At 42.3% G+C, this 20,267-nt stretch overlaps 1 protein-coding gene across 1 annotated transcript in view; it reads right to left on the reverse strand.

Annotated features, from left to right (window-relative positions):
* Positions 1-27: 27 nt before the first annotated feature.
* Positions 28-20,267, reverse strand: part of KANSL1L (KAT8 regulatory NSL complex subunit 1-like) — a gene marked incomplete at its 3' end in the record, with an annotated part of 42,879 nt that continues 22,639 nt past the window's right edge. Inside the window, exons 5-11 of the mRNA XM_009077587.1 lie at positions 16,565-16,730; positions 15,715-15,738; positions 11,591-11,597; positions 11,164-11,167; positions 5,184-5,311; positions 785-895; positions 28-386 (exon numbers count right to left, since the gene is read on the reverse strand). Coding sequence (XP_009075835.1) covers positions 28-386; positions 785-895; positions 5,184-5,311; positions 11,164-11,167; positions 11,591-11,597; positions 15,715-15,738; positions 16,565-16,730 — 799 coding nt within the window. The remainder of the gene's footprint in view (positions 387-784; positions 896-5,183; positions 5,312-11,163; positions 11,168-11,590; positions 11,598-15,714; positions 15,739-16,564; positions 16,731-20,267) is intronic.

A 20,267-nucleotide genomic window follows, 5' to 3' on the forward strand; every position in this document is an offset into this window, starting at 1 on the left:
TTTATTTCCTCCTTCTAACAGCTGCACCGTTGTTCCAAACACTGGTTTATTTCCTCCTTCTAACAGCTGCACCGTTGTTCCAAACACTGGTTTATTTCCTCCTTCTAACAGCTGCACAGGTATTCCAAACACTGGTTTATTTCCTCCTGCCGAGAGCTGCACAGGTGTTCCCAACACTGGTTTCTTTCCTCCTGACAGCTGCACAGGTGTTCTCAACACTGGTTTCTTTCCTCCTTCTAACAGCTGCTCAGGTGTTCCTGACACTGGTGTCCTTCCTCCTCCTGACAGCTGTTTCCAGACAGGTGTTTCCAACACTGACTGAGATTTGGAATTAGATAAATAGCCACTGCTCCATTGTTCATCAGAAACATTACGTTGATTATAGTCTACAAGAGAAAAAGCATGTATTAAGTTGAAAAGTTATTTTCCATCGGTGCAATTTACAGGAATCTCAACTGCTGAACTGTTTTTAGTAGAAAGAAACCTCCAAACTTCTGATAGGAATCCAAGTAGTAAACAGTACTGCAGTCAGGCACCTGGTCCAAACTCCCCCCACCTGCATTAGTGCCCTCCTACACCTCTGGTGGGATCACTGCAGTGCACAAAGGAGAACCTGACACCATAGTCTGGGAAGATATTTTTCTTCCACCTAAAGCCTTAGTCAGTTACCTTCTCTGATAACCCGCTCAGTGGCAAATTTATAAACTGAACCTCTTCATGGCAGAAAGTAATGACAAATGAAGAAAAGAGTCTTGCAAATACGACAATATTTTGCTTTGCATACCATTCTGTGGAGATACTTTAGACTCCCCTCCCAAAGATGAGGTATCAACAGGTTGTCCTTCGATGTTATCCTTCTTTAATAACATTTCAAAGTGTACGTGAAGAGGAGCATCTAATAAAAAAACCAAAAATCCAGATGGGATAGGGTCTATATCAGAAAGACACAACCTCTGAGACAATGAATTATGCATCATCACTAAAAGTCTAGGAATCGATTCGCACAGCACTGTATAATATAATCCTCAACTCCTGAAGAATGGCAATGCTCACTCAGCAACTCCCATGAGGACACACCACTTGTCAAGCTGGAGAGAATAGAGGAAAACATGTCCTGAAACTGGTGAGACCAAAGGAAAACTTGATGGTCATACCCTAGCCAGACATTTCAAAGTGATTTTTGCCTAAGTAAAAGAAAATTCTCAGCAAGATAATTCTCAGCAAGTTAGTTACTACATGAATGTTCTTCTGCACTAGAGGTGAGCAAAGGCATTTCCTCTCAGTTATCTGAGATCTGTACATGATAATCTCCAGTAACTGCATGGAGGTGAAAACTCCAGATACCTGTCTTTGTAGTACCAGCAAGTGAGAGTTAGGACATGGTAAAAACAAATCCATTTTTAGCTGTGAAGCCACACTGCTGTGTGTGCTGACCACAGCAGTATGCTGAAGTGGTTCCAGGATCTCCAGCACTAAGAGCCTCTAAGGGCTGATACAACAACTCAGGGCAAGGTAGGACTCAAACCTAAGGAATGAAACAAGCTCTAGAAGGTACTGAACGAGAACAAGACTGGGGTCTTCCCCTTGCAACTCCTCCACAAAACCCAGCACAGTGGAGAGCACACAGGCACTTTACCTGTAATCTGAAGATGCTTTGGTTCAGCCTTTTGGGTACAAGTAATTAATGCTTTTGGAAGTAGTTGTTGCTGGGAGCCTAGAGGCACATTCCTTCTCTCTCTCTCCCTAGACAAGGCTGCAGCAGAGCAAGATAATTCATTTCCTGATGGGAGTTCTAAACCAGAATTAGCCTACAAAACATCTCAAGTGCTAAGGAATTTACCCCCTGCTGTAAGACAGGAAGGCTTAAGAAAAATAAGTCTCTCTCTGAAAAGTCTTTCCAGAAAAAAATGTACAAGAACTGACAGAAATTAAATAGCAAAAAAAATTTTAAAAATTCAATGCAACACTACAGCTTGACAACTAGGACATTCAGAATGGGAAGGGAACTGAGGGCAGGGCCCAAGGGTGGACATTAAACTACTTGTATTTACACACAGCCTTAGCCTTAAGTGCCTTCAGGACGTGGCAAGACAGAAACTTTCAACATATTTTGCTAACTAAGAAGAACAATTTATTTCAGTTCGATATGGATCTATAACTTGGTATTTTGTCACAACACCCCTAGATTTTTGCTGCATTTCCTACTCTACTTCCAAGTAAAACATGAAGAAGGTCTGAAAGGTAAATTAGATACAACACTTAAGTATGTCTCCTGCGTTGTTTTTTTTTTTTTTGTTGGTGTTTGTTTCTGATTTTTGTTTGTTTGTGATTTTTAACTTGGGGAATCACCTGGATATGCCAGAGATTTTTTTCATTATGTGCGCATGTCTCTTAACTTAAAGGGCAGGAGTGCTTATTTCAATGTCTGTACAAGCTGGGTGCAGAAATACCAGCACCCCAAACTTCTCAGATACAAACTACGATTTTGCAGCTATCAAGATGGAGGTTTAAAGAGGAGCTTTTATGTTCAAGGGATGCTGCAACCACTGACATATTTTGGGTTGAGATCCCTGGTAATTTGGAAACTGTGAAGACCAGACTTAGACATGGGGACAATTATGCTTCCAGGAGAGAGTACACTAGTGAACCAGACCACTACGCTATTTACTAGGTTGTCTGCAAATTATGATTCACCTTTGAAAGCAAAGCACAAAAGAGTATTTTGAAAAAACCAGGGTGAGAGAACTATAATTGAGCATTGAACTTGAATCCCTCCTTGCACACTAAAAAAAAAAAAAAAATTTAAAAAAAAAAAAAAAAAAAAAATTAAACCCCCAAAGTCCCATAAACTCCCATAGTTCCAAAATGAAAAAAAGCCAATAATATCTTTTTAACACCCAGAGAAAATGAAAACAAAACCCTTTCCTTTTACTTTGCTGACAGTTTTGGGTTTTTATAAAGATGTGGGCACAACACAAGTCATATTTTAAAACAAGTTATTCCCCTGGAAGGGGATAATCAAGAAAGCTGCAAAGGAAACATGAAACTGAATTAGGCTACAAGTTGGAAAATTTTCTTCCAAATGAAAGGTAGACACAGCGAAGTACACAAGGCACTGAGTAAAGCCTGAATTTCACCTCCCTCAAAAGCAAAGACTGCATCTGAGCAGGATGGGTCTAGTACTTTTTACCTGTCACAGTGGTTATTAGCAAGGCTAAGGCTCCTTGAAAAGAGAATAAATATTCCTCAAGAAAGATGTTCTTGATATTGGAATGAAGCTAAAAACATTTTTCTTCCTCCACCCTGGCAAAGTTACCAACAGTAGCCACAATGTAATCCAAAGCTTTTTACTTTTTTTGTGATAAAGCTTTTTTTTTGAGAAAAGAAAATGTCAATATTCCTGTTACACTTCCCAGTCTCCCCTGAGAGGAAGGTAAGAATGAATGCAAGGGGTATAGCCTTATATGACTGTCCTTGCAGAGACTTCTAACCCCTCTGGCTCCTGTCCAGCTGTCAGAGTCACAGGAGAGCACATGTAAAGAAGAAAGATTCAGGACGTGTTTTTCTGTTTGCTCTTGCACTCTTGGAGTGAGTGTTCTGTTTCTTCTATCTGCTTCTCACACTAATCTACCCTGTACCCCATATGTGAGACACAAACCCACAAGAGTTGCGACCTTCCAGGGATTCCATGTCCACATTTGGGTCTTCTCTACTGACCAGTGACAAGTTCTCCAACCCCAAGACTTAGGCTAACTCCTGATTTCCTAATACCAGGCTGCAGTGCCTACACTGTCATTCCGTGGGCTTGATCAAAGATCCAGACAGTTCCACGGAAGTCCCAGCCTCGTGTTCAGGATCATTTTGTGGCAAAGAAGCTCCCCAGAACAGCACAATTCCTGTACCTGGAAATAGGTTTATCCTAAAACCTATCTTGCGTGTTGGCAAAAAGCACCATCTCCAGAGGACTAACACTGACTCGACACACCATGAAACACCCAAACCCACCTCTTTCCTGACCAGAGTTCCTAGGTTATATTACCAGTATAGGAAACCTACAAGGTGTGTTTTTCCAAAGTAAGGATGAAGTTAAAATTTTCATTTAGTCTAAACTCCTGTATGGTGGCCGGTCGCTAGTGGTGTTCCCCAAGGGTTAGTGCTGGGCCCAGTTCACTTTTATATCTTTACTGATGGTTTGGATGAGGGAATTAAGTGCACCATCAGCAAGTTTGCAGATGACACAAAGTTGGGGGGGAGTGTCAGTCTGCTGAAAGGCAGGTGGGCTCTGCAGAGGGACCTGGACAGGCTGGAGAGATGGGCTGATTCCAACGGGATGAGGTTTAACAAGGCCAAGTGCTGGTCCTGCACTTTGGCCATACCAATCCCATGCAGTGCTCCAGGCTGGGGACAGAGTGGCTGGAGAGCAGCCAGGCAGAAAGGGACCTGGGACTTTGGATAGACACAAAGCTGAACCTGATCCAGCAGTGTGCTCAGGTGGCCAAGAAGGCCAATGGCATCCTCGCCTGGATCAGGAACAGTGTGGTCAGCAGGACCAGGGAGGTGATTCTGCTCCTGTACTCAACACTGGTGAGGCCACACCTTGAATCCTGTGCTCAGTTCTGGGCCCCTCAGTTCAGGAGGGACATTGAGGTGCTGGAGCAGGTCCAGAGAAGAGCAACGAGGCTGGTGAAGGGACTGGAGCACAAGTGCCATGAGGAGAGGCTGAGGGAACTGGAGTTGTTTAGCCTGCAGAAGAGGAGGCTCAAGGGAGACCTTATCACCCTCTAAAACTCCCTGACAAGATGTTGGAGTCAGGTGGGGGTTGGTCTCTTCTCCCAGGCAACCAGCAGGAGGACAAGAGGGCACAGTATTAGGAAGACATTTTTTAAATTTTTTTACAGAGAGAGTAGTCAGACATTGGAATGTGCTGCCCAGGGAGGTGGTGGATTTACTGTCCCTGGAGGTGTTCAAGATGAGACTGGATGTGGCACTTAGTGCCATGGTCTAATAATGATGGTAGGGTTGGACTTGATGATCTTTGAGGTCTCTTCCAACCTGGTTGATTCTATGATTTGCCAGTGTGAGATTTTCTGGTAAGAGAACTAAGTTCTAAACACCACTCAAAAGAAAAGATAGTCCATAACCCCTACAAGCACAAGCACCCTTAGAGTCACAGTGTCACTTACCTGAAGGGAATGATAAGACTGGATGGAAGGAAGAGTCCACCTCTTTCACATATTCTAGGATGTTAGATCCTGTGCTGGGCCTACTGCTGCTCCAAGCAGAGGCTGGCACCACACGTGGGAACCGAGTTCTACATGGGCAGTGAAGTCTACATGGGCAGCAGACAGTTGTAGGTGACAAATTCTGCAAGAATACACAGAAACACAGGTTAACTTCTCTTCTACTTCCATTCTTCAAATTAGACCAGAAGAGGAAAAAAACCCAACAAACCAAAACTCAGTGAGTGACACTCCTTAATATGTGAATGGGAAAACTATTCCTACAAAGTACATATGACTTTCCTCTAACTTACTGTGGACCTCAGTGCACAACACAAAGAATACAACCTCCCCTTCAACTAGTGCCAGGAAACAGCTGTCAAAGCTTTCAGAAGAAATTTCACTGTTTCCAATTATTATTTTGATCTATCCTATGACAAACACCCCTTAAATTTAATTCCAGCACAACAGACATGATATAGTGCACAAACCTAACACCAGACTAAACAGAGGTGTCTCCTTAGTACTCTTAGTCATAGTAAGAGTCTTAGTGTCAATATCCCTAGACAGTCTGAGCTCATACATTTTAATGCAATAAACTATATTAAGCACTTTGAGCACACTGTGTACTTACACAAAGCAAGAGGGCAAAGTCTTTACCTTGTTATAATTTAAACATCAGACAAGCAGCACAAAAGACACACAGCAATAAATACAGAGAAGGATGCATTAAGAACTGATTAGTAAGTATTAAGAGGAATTACTAGAAAGAGGAGAGATGCAAAGAAAGATTAATTTAGCAACTTATTTGCAAGACTTTTTAAAGCATGGAAGGCAAAATGATGGATAGCACAGAACTGGTAGGTGTGAGGTAGCAGGGGAAAGGCAAGCTAAAAATGGACAAGAGTAAGAAGCAGAGTGCAGGTGACACACTGAGCTCTGAAAGACAGAAGGAAAGAACTGAATGCGATGCTACAAGAAAGCAGCAAACAGCAGTCTATGCTTCAGAATGAGCTACAAAAGTGCTGCTGGGAAATAACGTTGCTTAAGCTACTTTCAGTCTTTCTGGATCCTAGTGGTAGCAACCCCAAAGATACTGACATTTTTAAAGGTTTCTATAGGTTTTTGATACTTTGCCAAATGCTGCAGATCCTGCAGTGGGGAAGGGAGAGATAGGGGCACTGGGGTACTTCAAGAGTCACAGCCTACCACTGTGCAAACAGGCACATTTATCATCCCCTGGAAAAGAGTTCCAATGTAAAAAAATGTAAGAATTAATTAACATTTTCTTATCACTATTTCCAGAATGAAAGGAAAACATCTAGCAGTTGCCTGAAAGGCAAGACCACCAAAGAACATTACTTGTATTTTCAGTACTTCTGCTTTCCAAGTCCAACAAATCTCTTCAGCTGCTTCCTCCCGCCTGAAATATTCCAGGCTGTATTCTAGCAGTGCCACTTGTGTTAGTGATGCAGTGATTATATCCACCACAAAAAATGCCCCTCCACTTACTGAAATCAGTCCTTCTGTCAGGTGGCATCAGTATTCACAACCCACAGTACCTCAGAGAATATTCCATTACAAAGTTCCCCTTTCCATCTCTGCCTTTCTTCTCAATGAACAATTTCCCTAAGCTGGTCTGTATCTCAGGAACTATTAAAATCAAGTAAGCATGTTATGATGCTGGAGAAGAGAAGACCTTGTGATGGTGGTGGGGTTCTTGTATTTAACTCCCTCAAGGAAAGCATTAAGAGTCCCAAACCCACCCTGATCTCCAGACACAGTTGTACGCACAAAGTACTTTCAACTCCACATGGAAAGGATTCTTTTCTAGCCCAGGACTCCTTCAAATCAATTTTCTGTTATTTTCCTGTGACAGACATATGGGACTCTTCATCTGTTAATCTTTAAACATCATGAAGTGTTGGCAGAACTGGGACCTGTGTTTGGGAACACTAGAGGGATAAATGCTAAAGTGAATGTAATGCTTCCCATTATATGGACCATTAAACCAAAGCTTGAAGAGCTTTTACGTTGTTGCTCAAAATGCGCACAAAAGCACATTTCCTCTTAGTTTCTAGAAATGAAGTAGCTTACTGAATCTCTGCTGTTTAAGCTGCAACTGCACCACTTCTGCTTGCCCTTTTTATTTTTACAGACATGAATCCACATTACAGTCAACAAATCTCTCATGCTTTAAAAAGCAAACCCCAAACACTAATCAGTAGTATCACCTAGAAAATACAGGGATAAGACCAACATATTCTGACATCCAGGCCTTTTGTCCTGGCTCACTTTTTCTAGCCCCAAACACATTTAGATTATACCTTACAGCTCAGCCTGCTCACACGGTCGAACAACCTCCACAGTCACAACCTATTTTGAAACGGTAATAAAATCCCTTTGCCAATTTCAGGAAACACAAAATTCTTCATATTGCCTGTGACAGGAATTACAAAACTGAATTTGTGTGTTAGTGCTCTGGCATCAACACCTAAGTAACAAAATCTTCCACTGAGCCAGTTTGCAATCCAAATGAAAATAGACTTCTACAGAGGCAACAGCAATTTTAGTTAAATGCCTGTGAAGCTACTAGAAAAAAAGGCTAAAAAAACTGCCAGTGTCTGTGTTCCTAGGTACTGGATCTGGTTTAAATTTCTGATGGAGTAGTTTTCCACTGGAAAATGCTGAATTAGCGAAAACGTGATGTTTGTCAGGAACGTCAACTTAATCAGCTCTTGATGAAAAAATTTCAGGAGCCCTTTGCTCTGGAATGACAGCTTGGTGCTCAGTCAAAGAAAGTGCTTCAACCTTACTGAATCAAAACTGAACAACTGTTTATTGGAAAACTAAACCCTCCCTGCTTCCAATTCCGAACAGATCACAGTCTACAATCCAACTGCCTTTTACAGCAGTAAGTAATTGATTTTTTAAGCACAACAACAAAAGAATCCACCAAATCCCAACTGAAAACCCACAAATATATCCATTCAGCCACAGGAATGACAAGAGGTTTCAGGAAAACCATGGCACACAGCCTCTGGAAGACAGGCCCCTAATGCAAGCCTGACCACAATGCCAACCCTTCAGAGGGCAAGAGATTGCTAAACTCATATCAGTTTTCCCTCTGCTACACTATACCTTGTACATCTCCTGAAACATTTTTCTTCATTACTGAAACACAAACCCTCATGCTTCCTGAGCTCTAGCAGAAATGAAGACTAATATTACATTAAACTCATTCTATTAAGGAAAAGAAAATACACTGTATTTGAGTGGAAGTCAGGAGTGTGTAATCTTTAAATATTCAGCTAAAATAGCAGCTCTGGTTTAAACTTCATAAGGAATGGTGTCAAACAACTGAATCTAATTTTCTAGAGTATTATGAATTTTAAACTTGGATTTTCCCCCCTTAGTACTGTCTTGCTGTGCTACAGAAAATACAGTGAGCAATTTATTTTGAGATGCAAAACAACTCTTGCACTTGCTTGTGACAAACTGATGCATTAGACAAAGCACCACTGGCTCAGGTCTCTGTTCTTGAAGGGTCAGAAGGCTGAACACTGGCCATCCCACCCTTCTGCAGAGACAAAAGTGTGAGCCTACAAAGTGTGCCATAACTGAAAACAAAAATATTTTATGCTCCCAGTTAAAAACCTCTGAAGTGAATACTTGCTTCATGGTTTCAGCTACTGATCACAAACTCCTACCATTTTTGGAAACAAGCCTAAGTGTAACAGTACAGAGAGCCACAGTTCAATTATGCCACTGTGTATGAATCCAGTAAGTTAATTAAGTTAGTTCAAAACACTCTGCTGAATACCTGTCACGTCTGCTCCTGATTACTCTTATTAAGCCCAAAAAGGCAAGGAAAATGCATTTATTCTCCTTAAAGACACATTCTCAGAACTTTCCAACAATATTAAAGAAGAGCTATCCCCCTCAATATTATAAACCGTTCTTCTGTAGATGGGCAGACAACTAATCTTCAAGAGATTTAATTATGGGATCCAAGAGAACCATGGTGTGGGTGGCTGAAGACTCCTCTTTGAACACCAAACACACCAGCTTTTAATCCTGTGTACAGCTCAAGCTAATAGAGCACCACATTATTCACTTGCTTCAGTGCTTTAGTATCTGCCTTAAAGGCCAGCCCACTTCTCTGTGGCCTCCCTCTTCTGCACCCAACAACCAGCTCTGAGCAGGGCTGTGTCCCTCTGGCAGAACATACAGTTCCATGAAATGTCTTACTTCACAAGGCAAACACCCAGGATTTTGGTGCAGAGTGCTTTTGGGCAATGCACAATATATGGACAGTGAAAGGTTAATCTGAAAGCCCTAAAGACCTTCTCTCCTGTCATCAGGCAGTGGGAGAGAAGGTGGGAAAAGCATCTAAGCCATCCCTGCATGGGAAGGTGCACAACAGATGGTGCTGACATACATACCACATGACAACCTCTCCCTTCCAGATGAAGTTTCTATAGATGTCAAATGGACAGACCTTTCCCATGCAGGTCAGGCACAGAGAAGCTGCACTGGGAGGTAAACAAATTCATCCGGCCCTGGCCCCTCTGAGGCTGTGTGTAAGGATAAAGTGGCAGATCCTGTCAGAGACCAGTTTTGCCAGGAAGAGAACGGAGATCTTCATAAAACACTAATGACAGCTCACTCAGCATCCTGTTTGTCCCAAATTCAGATTCTTCAGTCAGTGTCCTAAAAAGCAGTAGGTCACTGAGAAGAGACCATCACTTCTCCTAAGTACACATGGAGTTTAGTTCCTTTAATCCTGTGCAAGTCAATGGAAGATGGACTTTCACTTGCTCTGTGGGAAGTGCATGCTATTCTCTACATCCTGAAACAGAGACTTTTTGTTCAACTAGCAAATCAATGAGAAAATAGAGGTTAGTTTAATCTTTGACCAGTTAAACCAGAAGAAAGACAGACACGTTAATCCACAGGGATATCCTCAAAAATGCCATATAGGAATTAACAGTAGATGTGATCTGTAAAACACTACAGAAATGCCACAATGAGCTAAGGAGGAGGACTGTGTGCAAAGCACACAAGTTTTTCACTCCAGAAAAAAAATCACAGGCTGACTGGCTTGCCACAAACCTCACCAAAGATGGATCTAGTTTCACAGTCAGGATCACAGTATCACAAAGCCAAAGGTGTTGTCCCTTCCTTCCTCCCCAGTAGAAAAAAAGTCAGGTCAGAATTGCTGAATGCATAGAAACTCTTTTCCCACTCAGGTTTCATTGATTTTTAAACTAATAGAAGACCTTTATTAACCTCCATTGTTAAAGCAGTAACTCTATCAACTACTATTTTCACTTGCAAACTTGGTAACCAAGGGATTCTCCCTCCCAGACCAGAAGACTGACATATCCACAGAGGTACTGGACCGGTTTGCAGGAGACTTGGCAACACAACAACATTCCCTGTATTCATGGCTTTACAGAAGTAAGCAATATCAGGGAACTATGCTGAAGCAGGTGGTAGAGCCAGTACTACGGATACCAAGGCAGGGGACGACAACCAGCAGACTCCACTTAGTACAACTCCTTTTCTGCTAGTGACAGACCCCTAGCAGAGAGCACACATTTAGCAAGGCAGATAAAGGCTCTGGATGTTGGATATCATACAAATTACAATATAGCAAATATTGGAAGCTACCCTAAAAACTGAACTTGGGTAAAGACCTCCATGTATTTATCAAGCGGCATCTAAAAATATTATCCCTGGCCCTAAGCATGCACCTGGAATGCAGTGGGACACAGAAATCACAGAACCAGTACGAGAATTAGATTAAAATAAACCCATACCCTAGAATTTAAATCCTTTTCTCCTGTCTGTTTTGGAGCCTTCTGGAGAAGCATTCACTTTTTTTTTCTCCTTTTTTTTTGAAACCACTAAATGAAGGCAGATTGTCTTCTGCTCTCACTTAACTCCTGTGGGAGACTGCTGAGAAAACAATGTAGGAATAAGCAACTGCAAGAGTTGGCAACATTATGTCAACTGTTTGCTCCTGGTATCTAAAATGTAACTTTTTGCACCTGGATTCCCCACTTTCAGTGTGCTGCACCTTGGCAAAATTAAATTCTGTTTTTCTCCACGTACCTTAGTCTACACAACCAACTCTTCTTCCTCCAGCAGGTGGAGATAAAAATACAATGAGAATTTTCAGACTTAAAATCACACTGTGCTCTACAACCCTGCAAAGACATGGACAGGATCAAAACTTACACTACTCAGATCTCACTGCTGCTCTATTGTCTCTTACCTTTATTTAGAGCTGTATAAAATTTTCATAGGTTAAAACACTACCTAGGCCTCAATGACACGTCTTGGCAAAGCATGACTTGAAAAACAGGGAAACTAATGTAATTTGTTAGTATGTCAAATGAGAAACTAACAAAATACACTGGCAAAACAAATTCCATGTTACTAAAAAAAACCCTGCCGCAAGCCACAGAGATAAAACACTAGAGAAGACAACATCAGGGCATCTCAGCTAAGCAAAGACCTCTCAGAGTTTCTGACTAGTCCAACACTTGTCTGCTTTTAAACAAAATTAACAGAACTTTTATTATCTTACAGACAATTTATCTCTTCCAAGTTCAGGCAAAAAGTAGGTGGAGACAGAGCTACTAGTTTCCCCACTACAGGAAGCTGCAGGCATTAGACTTTGGAGAGTCTATGTGGAGGGAAGCAGTTAGAAATGCAACAGCCACTGGGAAATGATTCAGTTGGTGCTTGTGGCTCAAAATCCTGACACTGATCTGCTACTTACACACTTCCTTGGATTGAACGTTTAGATGCTCTTTGCCTTCTTTCTTAGTGTTAAAGCTACATTACACACATTTTACAGGAGGAGACCATGACCCAGAGGTTTTGACTTGCCAGCTGTAACAACACAAACAAGGGGCAGACCCAGCATTTTGAACAAAGCACTCTCAGACTTCCAACCTCTGCCCACAAGCACATCTCCTCCTTAGACCATGCCTAGGCTCACTCCTTTGTGCTGTCCTGCATCCAAGTTTTAACATTCGAAAATCATGCTGAAAAATGCACCACTACAATTGTCCCCTCCAGGCTGAAACACAGATTGGAATCCCAGTTTGTTGTGCATGTGGATTATTGAGGGCTTGTGCACTTGACACACAACTAAGAAATGGTCGAAATTCTTACCAAGCTATTTAGATAAAGAAGATAGATACAAAACAGATTCCAAGGCCAAATGATGACTCACAGATCATCTGTGGTACTTAGCCATTCTGAATTAGGGGACAAGCGGATTTGGCCCCAAAGGATGTTTCAAGTTCCTGAGGATACTGGATGGTGACAGATAAACCAAACATCCTGCATCCTGTTGTATTTATCTGCAGTCTACCTTGTCAGCCTGGAAGGTCTTCTAGAGTTTCACAGAGTTCTCTATTTCATTTTAGCTACTACCCTGTGTAAGCATTATTTAACTAGCAGAGCAGGGGAATATGTAGACCTCTTCAGAAAAGAAACACAGCAAAGTAGAGGACAATGTAGGGCACCTCTCAACAGGCACTGGGAGGCTACTAGGTCACTAAATACTCATTGTAAATGTATGTGGCATGGCAGAAGATAAGAGAAAAAATGTGGCTGCCTTCCCAGTGACCTTATCAACTGACAGATGGGATAGCAGTTCACAGTTTCATACTTTGCTTTTCCTAACATGGATGCTGGGAGGGGAAGGGGGAGAATGAGCTTCCCAAATGAATCTGAAGCGATGTGAGGGACAACACGCTGAATGACATTCAGATGCACACAGGGTACAACCAGCCAGCACAAAACCCACCCCAAACGCAAATTCCTCAAAGCTATCCCAGTGTTTCTTAATCTCCCACACATGGGAAATCTGAATTTTGCTGTGATTCTCCAGTCAGAATACTTTAGTCACCATTATGCTCAAATTACTCCTTAGAGCAGCACTGCCCCTCAGCACTGTCGGGCAGTTGCCAGCTATGTGAACCAGGGCCTGTGAGGAAGCTGCTGCAGGAACTGCAAATTTCAGAAGAAGATTCATTTTTCTCCTCAGACTTTGGCAAGCTGGTCTCTGTTAACTCCACATCTGATCCAGGGAGGTGGCAGCAGGGCTTCCCTAGCTCCAGATTACTTCCAGGCCAGTGACCTTAAAGAGATGGGGTCCTCACAGATGATGGTACCAGAGGTTACATTAATCTGTAAAACTTAAGGAAATAGGGGAGAGGCACTTGCTAGAGATGACACACTAACATTACACTAAAAATCCAACTATTTTTCATGCTGCTAAGAAGCAACTCATTTTTTTCTATAAAAGACCAAAGGAAATTTGCTGGATTACTATTGGGAATATAAACGCATTTTCAAAGAAAACTAGGTATCAATCCCAGAAGCCATTTCCCATTTTGCATCCTTACCCATTGACATCTGCCTAATCTAGCAGCCAGTCTGGACTGACAGCCAGTGCTCTTCCATTACAGGCCGAGCAATCCCATAAACAGCTGGGTAACCAAGTGTAGCAAGTGCAGGACTAAGAAAGTGACAGGACCTGTTAGAGTAAGATTTGTTGAATGAAACGATATACTGCTGATGGCCCTTAATTCAAAGCCTCAATACTCATTTAGGTTTGATTGTCAGAATGTGCAGGAAATGTCGAGTCTAATTTTATCACTTACTACCCCACCAGAATCCCTGATCCTCTGTTTTCAACCACCACTGTGTAAGAGGCTTTGTTCGCTGCTTTACCTTAATTTTGAAAACTTACTGAGTTTGGCATTTGCATGAAGCCTGAACCTGACAGCTTGATTGCTGCCACCACCTCTTATTTTCTCTAGGAACAGAAACAGAATCTATCTCCAGCCCATGAGGCAGTTCTCCACATTGCCTCTTGGTTCACTTCCCCATGGAAAGGACATTCAAAAGCAGAGTAAATACAGGGTTTTGAGCCAAAAGCTGCATTAAGCATTAACAGCATTCCCCACAGAGATGTTTTACCACACTGTCTTTGAGACATCTCTGCACTTTTGATACAGAAACACTGAAGCTGTGTTGGTATCTCCAGCAGCAGAGATGTCAAGAGCATGAAACAGACACAGCTGCACCAGCTCCAATATTTGAAGCCTTAACTAGTAACCTAAAAATGCACTTTTCCCTTGCAGTCTACAAGCAAAGGTAAACTACAAATCTTTTCAGTCTACAAGTCAAGGCAAACTGTCAAGCAGCTCTGCTCTATGGCTGGTTGAAGGTTAAAGTGTAAACTCTGTGCCATGGTCTAAACCCAGCCAGCTACCAAACACCACGCAGGTGCTTGCTGGCTCCCCAGCCAGAGGGATGGGGGAAAGAATTGGAAGGGTAAAAGCTAGAAAAACTCATGGGTTAAGACAGTTTAATAGAGAAAACAAAAGCTGCACACACAAGCAAAGCAAAACAAGGAATTAATTCACTGCTTCCCATGGACAGGAGGTGTTCAGCATCTCCAGGAGAGCAGGGCCCATCACACATAATGGTTCCTTGGGAAGACAAACGCCATCACTCCAGATGTCCCCCCTTCTCCTTCTTTCTCCCACCTTATATACTGAGCATGTTGTCATATGGTATGGAATATCCCTTTGGTCAGTTTGGGTCACCTGTCCCAGCTGTGTCTCCTCCCAATCTCCCATGCATCCCCAACTTCCTTGCCAGTGTGGCAGTATGGAAAGCAGCAAATGCCTCGGCTCTGTGTGAGCTCTGCTCAGCAACAACAAAAACATCTCTGCATTATCAACTCTGTGTTCTGCACAAATCCTAAACACAGCCCCATACTAGCCACTGTGAAGATAGTTAACCCCACTTCAGCCCAAACCAGCACACTCTGCTTTGAACTCCCACTGCTGCAGAAAGGAAGTTTCTGATCACAAGCCTCCACTGTTATTCTCTGAACTACACTAACTCTGGCCCAATTCTCAAAACACAGAAACACAGGCAGTGCTTGTAGAAATATGAAATACTTGAGCCTGCACAGTGCAGGCTTCCAGAAAAGCCTGTTATCTAGCAGCTGCATCAGGAGTGAAAACCCCTCATGTTTAAGTAGAAGGAAGGGAAAGTCCTGGAGTCTTTTGCTAAGGAGCCACCGCCACAACTGCAAGCAGCACTTGTGGTATTGGAGGCATCAGTCTGGGCAAGAGGCCTCCAACCTCTAACAGGACATGGACTGGATTGAATGGGAAACAATGAAGTCCAAGGCAACCACAGTCTCCTTGGTTAAAGCAAGGAAGATGAAAAGCCTATGTAAGTATCTAGGACGAGGCAGAGCACCCAAACTCTCACCCTCCACCACCGTCCCCAGCTCAGCAAACCCTCCAGGGCAGGCTGCCAAGTCTTTAAGCCCCACTGCCAGGAAGCTGAGAACTCAAGCTAATAAGAAACTGGACAGTTTTTCAATAAAATACCTTGCTAAAACTAGGACACTTCTGCAATTTTGCAGAGGATGCTGAATCAGCACAGAACATCCTTGCAGGGGATATGTCTCCCCAGACCACTGGCACACTTAGTAAATCCCAGACAGTTAGCTGAGGAGACACAGAGATTTCCCTCAATATAAGGCACTTTTAAAAGGCAAAGACATGAAAACTACTTGGGATTAGCACTGCTCTAGAGAATGAGATCATACTGTCTCTGCTCCCAAATTAGACCTGTTGCTTTAAGCACTACAGCTAAACTCATTACATATTCTTACAGCAATATGCTATTAATATCAGATGCAAACAGATAGCCTTGCCCTGCACAACAATGTGGTTTTTTCCATTTAAAAATATTAATCTCTCTGTAATGCAGAAAATTTTAACAGTTTTAAAGCATTCTTGAAGTGTCATGAAAAAGGCAACATAACTAATCAGAAACAGCAAAAAGGAAACAAGATTAAGATATTGCAATTCAATTTCCTAGAAAATAATGTGCCACCAGCTGTGTAAACCTTCTTGTAGCTAAAATAAATACTCTGAAAACAAACAGGCAGTTGATTTACACTGTAGCATGTCTCCTCAGCAGTCAGGCCTCCCAAGGAAGTTAGCAAGTTGTCTCAGACTGAACTAGGGCTTTAAAAGATGGCCACATAACCAACTGATTTGATGAGCAGCATTCTGAGCCATCTTTAATTTTTATGTTCAACTCATTAACTCTGAGCTCCTGCTGACACAGCCAGTACTCCCTCCACACGTATTATATGGTCCCTGAACGCAACAAACAACCAGCACAGCATGCACTATTCTTCTGGCATACTAGACAAGACACATGCCAGCTCTAGCAGCTGGACACTTTGATTTCCTCTCCCAGAGAAAGGGGCCAAGGCCTACCTGCTGATTCCACTGTGCACTGTGCATTCTGTAGAGTTTCCTCTTCTGGAAGCTATCAGTTGGCTTTGTTCGGGCACATGAGTATGCATTAGTCATGGAGACAGATCCTAGTCTCGTGCTGTCTCTTCTTCTTTCCTCAATGTTGTCAAGACCCATCATCAAGCGCCTGGAAGCGGATAAGTCTAGGGTGTCCGGAGGCCTGCAATTTCATGATTAATGGGGGGAGGAAATACAAGAAGTTAAATATGCTCCACATGCACAGGCACTGATTAACATTTGCTACCCAATTCCATGAGAATTTTATAAACACTCAAATGTTTTAGCACACTTTCAGGAAACCATGTATGTGCTTTGTTTGCTTGTTGCTTAATTCTACGTTAGGTCAGGAAAGGAAGTTTCTTGACCACCTTTCTGCTCATGGAAACAAATGGCACAATGGAGTTACGCCCTTGAGCATATAATGGGTTTTGGTTTCTCCCAGATTCAAGAACCCTCTTTCTATCACTTTTAACACCTATGAGTTTTAAGTTACAATTAGTATTTCCTTTCCAACCGATATTCCATCCAAGACAGCAGTCACGCTAACACAGAGGAGAGCTAGAGTCCTGCTCTAATACTTTCAGGATTTTCTAGTTTTGCTCAAGAACTGAAACCTAAGTAAAGCTTTATAAAGCAGTGACCATTCCGTGTAGGGGTTGCAACTACCTGTGAAGCATTTGTATCAAAATTAGGAACTCTACACACTTCAACTGTGTAGAGTCAAGGTGAAGTGCCAAGATGTGGCCAAGAGCAGTAGAACAACCTCACACCACTCTCCCCAGTCCCTGTCTGCTCACCAGAACAGGCAACACCACAACGAAAGCATTCAGAACACTCTCTCATTTGGGTGGGAATGACTCAATTGGAAGAATGCACTTCCCTTTTATAGGTATTCTTGATTTTATTTTGTTGCTGTAGCAACATCTGCCTGCAAAGTTGAAGGCTTGCTGCAAAGATCACTCAAGTGTGCATTTGTTTTTACAGTACTGAAGACCTTGATCACAACTCTAAACTACCCAAGGACTGCAAGTATACAAGATATTTTGGCCTTGCTTCATAACAGGTCATCTATCTGCACAAATGATTATTCTGTCTTATGACAAGTCACAGCTTTATTAGTAAACTTTTAACAATAAAACATGAAAAAGAATTTATTACAAGGCCATTTATAAATCTTTTTTTTGACAAGTGGTATTCTTCTTACAGGACAGTTTTATTAAATAGAAGGGCTGGTTCTGGAAGTGTCATTAAACACCATCCCATGCTGTGCTGGCGTGGTAACAAGCTTTATGGGCTTGAATTTGAGTTGCCCTCCTGACATGTCAGAACAATCCAATAAGCAACACACACTCATGAAAAAAAATGTGTTAATTAATAGAGAGATGGTACAAAATATTTAGAGAAACCTATCAGTAAGTGTCAAGAAAAAGCCCAAATACTGAAGCATGACATTCTTCACATTAACACTGCATTTTTACAGCTTGAGAAAGGCATAGAAGGTTTACAGTCCAATGCTTCGAAAACTTGCTCTGAATTCTCAAACACGTTTTCTCTCTAACTATCCACCTTAAAGTTAGACGGTCCCAAGCTCAACTTCTAGACTTCCACATACCTCCTCTTACGTGAGTGACAACCTGGACAAGTAAATTAAAACAAAAAGGTCCTCACTTTGGCTCCTCAACTTCTGGGATACCTGCCTTTGTTCTGGTAGTTTACCCAGTCTTTGGCAATCTCTCTTCAGTGCCTGCCAACTGCTCTGTCTACACCTCTATGCCTTGCAGCAATGCATAGCTCCATTCCCAGACGATGCAGAGATCTCAGCTGCATAGCCTGGAGAGCTCCAGTACATAGCAGTATGGTCTTCCTGCCACTTGTGTGAACAGGCTTCCCAAACAAGGTTTGAGTTACCCATTTATTTTGATCTTAGTTTGGGTGGTTTTCAAAATGTCATTCTACAGAAGAGCAAAGTGAACCATTGCCAGATGTGAAAGCAAGCCAAGAATTTGCTGTAACACTCCTTTCAGAGCTCACAGGTTGGCTTTTCTTGCTCTTGACCTTACTCCCAGATGCACACCTGCACAGCAAGCCACCACACCATTTGCACTGAAGTAATCAACGCTTTCCTTCCTCTCCCCTCATGAGAGTGGCCATCATTAGCTGAGGGAACTGCTTCCAAGAACATCTACCTTTATGCAATGCTTCTGGCTAGCCTTGGCAGCCAGATTCGATTGAACAAAAAAAAGCTACACAGAACAAGGAAGACACTAAGGTAATTAGCCCCAGAGAAATGGCAATTAGAGGTTACCCACATTCAGTCAACCAAAACTGTACATGCACCTCCACTTCTGCTGCGTACAGCTCAAGGAACCAATTATACTGCAACCCCATGGTTACCAACCCCAAAGCATTTCATGCTTAGACCTACTTTAAACGTGGACTATCATCCCTTTTTTCCCCTCTCAAAAACTAAAAAAAACCCCTTACTTTCCATTCAATTTTGATTTCTGCTTTCTGAAGTACTGAGTGCAGAGTGAGCTCTAGAAAAAGCAAGGGGAGAAGCAGCCAAGAATTAAGTTAACTGCAGCATGTAACTGTCTCAATTAATTGGGCACAAAGCTACTACACCAACAAAATACCACCAAAAAAAATCTGAAAGCCACTCAAAAAACCCCAAGAAGTCGGAGGCAGTCAATTTCTCCTCAGGATTCTCACAATAACCACCCTACGTCATGCTTAATTACCATCTTTAATGAACAGGATTTATTTACAGATTTCAAAACACTTCGTAAGCATTGAAAAATTAAGTCATTAACTCAGTTTTAAGAGGACATCTAGAAAGCTCTCAAGTCTCTCAGACTCCTTTCCAACACCTAACTTCTCAAACTCCAGTCTAGAGCTACAGCACTGAGAAAAATCTTCCAACTCCTACTATCCTTCTTTGGACTTTTATAGGTCATGAGTAGAAAACAACCAGCCTTAGAGAGAGTGGTCCATGAGCAAACAACTGTGATATTCATGAAATGGAATGAAGGCTGATTTTGGACAGTGTCTAATAAATCAGATGAGAACTGGCTTGAAGTTACATCATTAGAGTGTCTCACCATGAAGTCAACCTCGTACACTCCTAAAAACATTTTTTAAAGCAGGAACTCTTCCTCATCTGTTTCATGACAAAGTCACAGATTCAAGACACAGCCTAAACCACTCTCTTCGTCCACACAACCACCTCTATTAGCAGCTCCTATTTCAAGGCTGGTTTTATTACAAAACGCAGACGAGTCTTACATTATCTGTAAACAACTGATACATCTGGAGCATGGATATGGCATGGCATGACGCCTTCATCCTTAAATTGAGGGCAGAGCCACACGAGTGTTGTGGAACAGAAGGCAGCCAAAGCTCCTGCCCATCCAAGCTGCTCATTATAATCTCCTTGTGGAAGGCTGCAGCCTCTGCAGCAAAGCTGCTGCTGAAGCAGACAGTGTGGCCAGTGCTTCCTGAAGTCAGGAGCCAGGGAATTACGTCCTGCTGCACACTGCCATGAACATGCCAGCTCTAGTTGGAAACAGTTTCTTCATCCACCTGATCTTAACTGAGACCTGTGAACAACAGCAACCCCCCCATTCTCAAAAATCTCACCACCAGTATCTCAGGAGAAATACCC

Source organism: Acanthisitta chloris, unplaced genomic scaffold (assembly GCF_000695815.1).
Source record: "Acanthisitta chloris isolate BGI_N310 unplaced genomic scaffold, ASM69581v1 scaffold22486, whole genome shotgun sequence".
Taxonomy (NCBI): Eukaryota; Metazoa; Chordata; class Aves; order Passeriformes; family Acanthisittidae; genus Acanthisitta; species Acanthisitta chloris.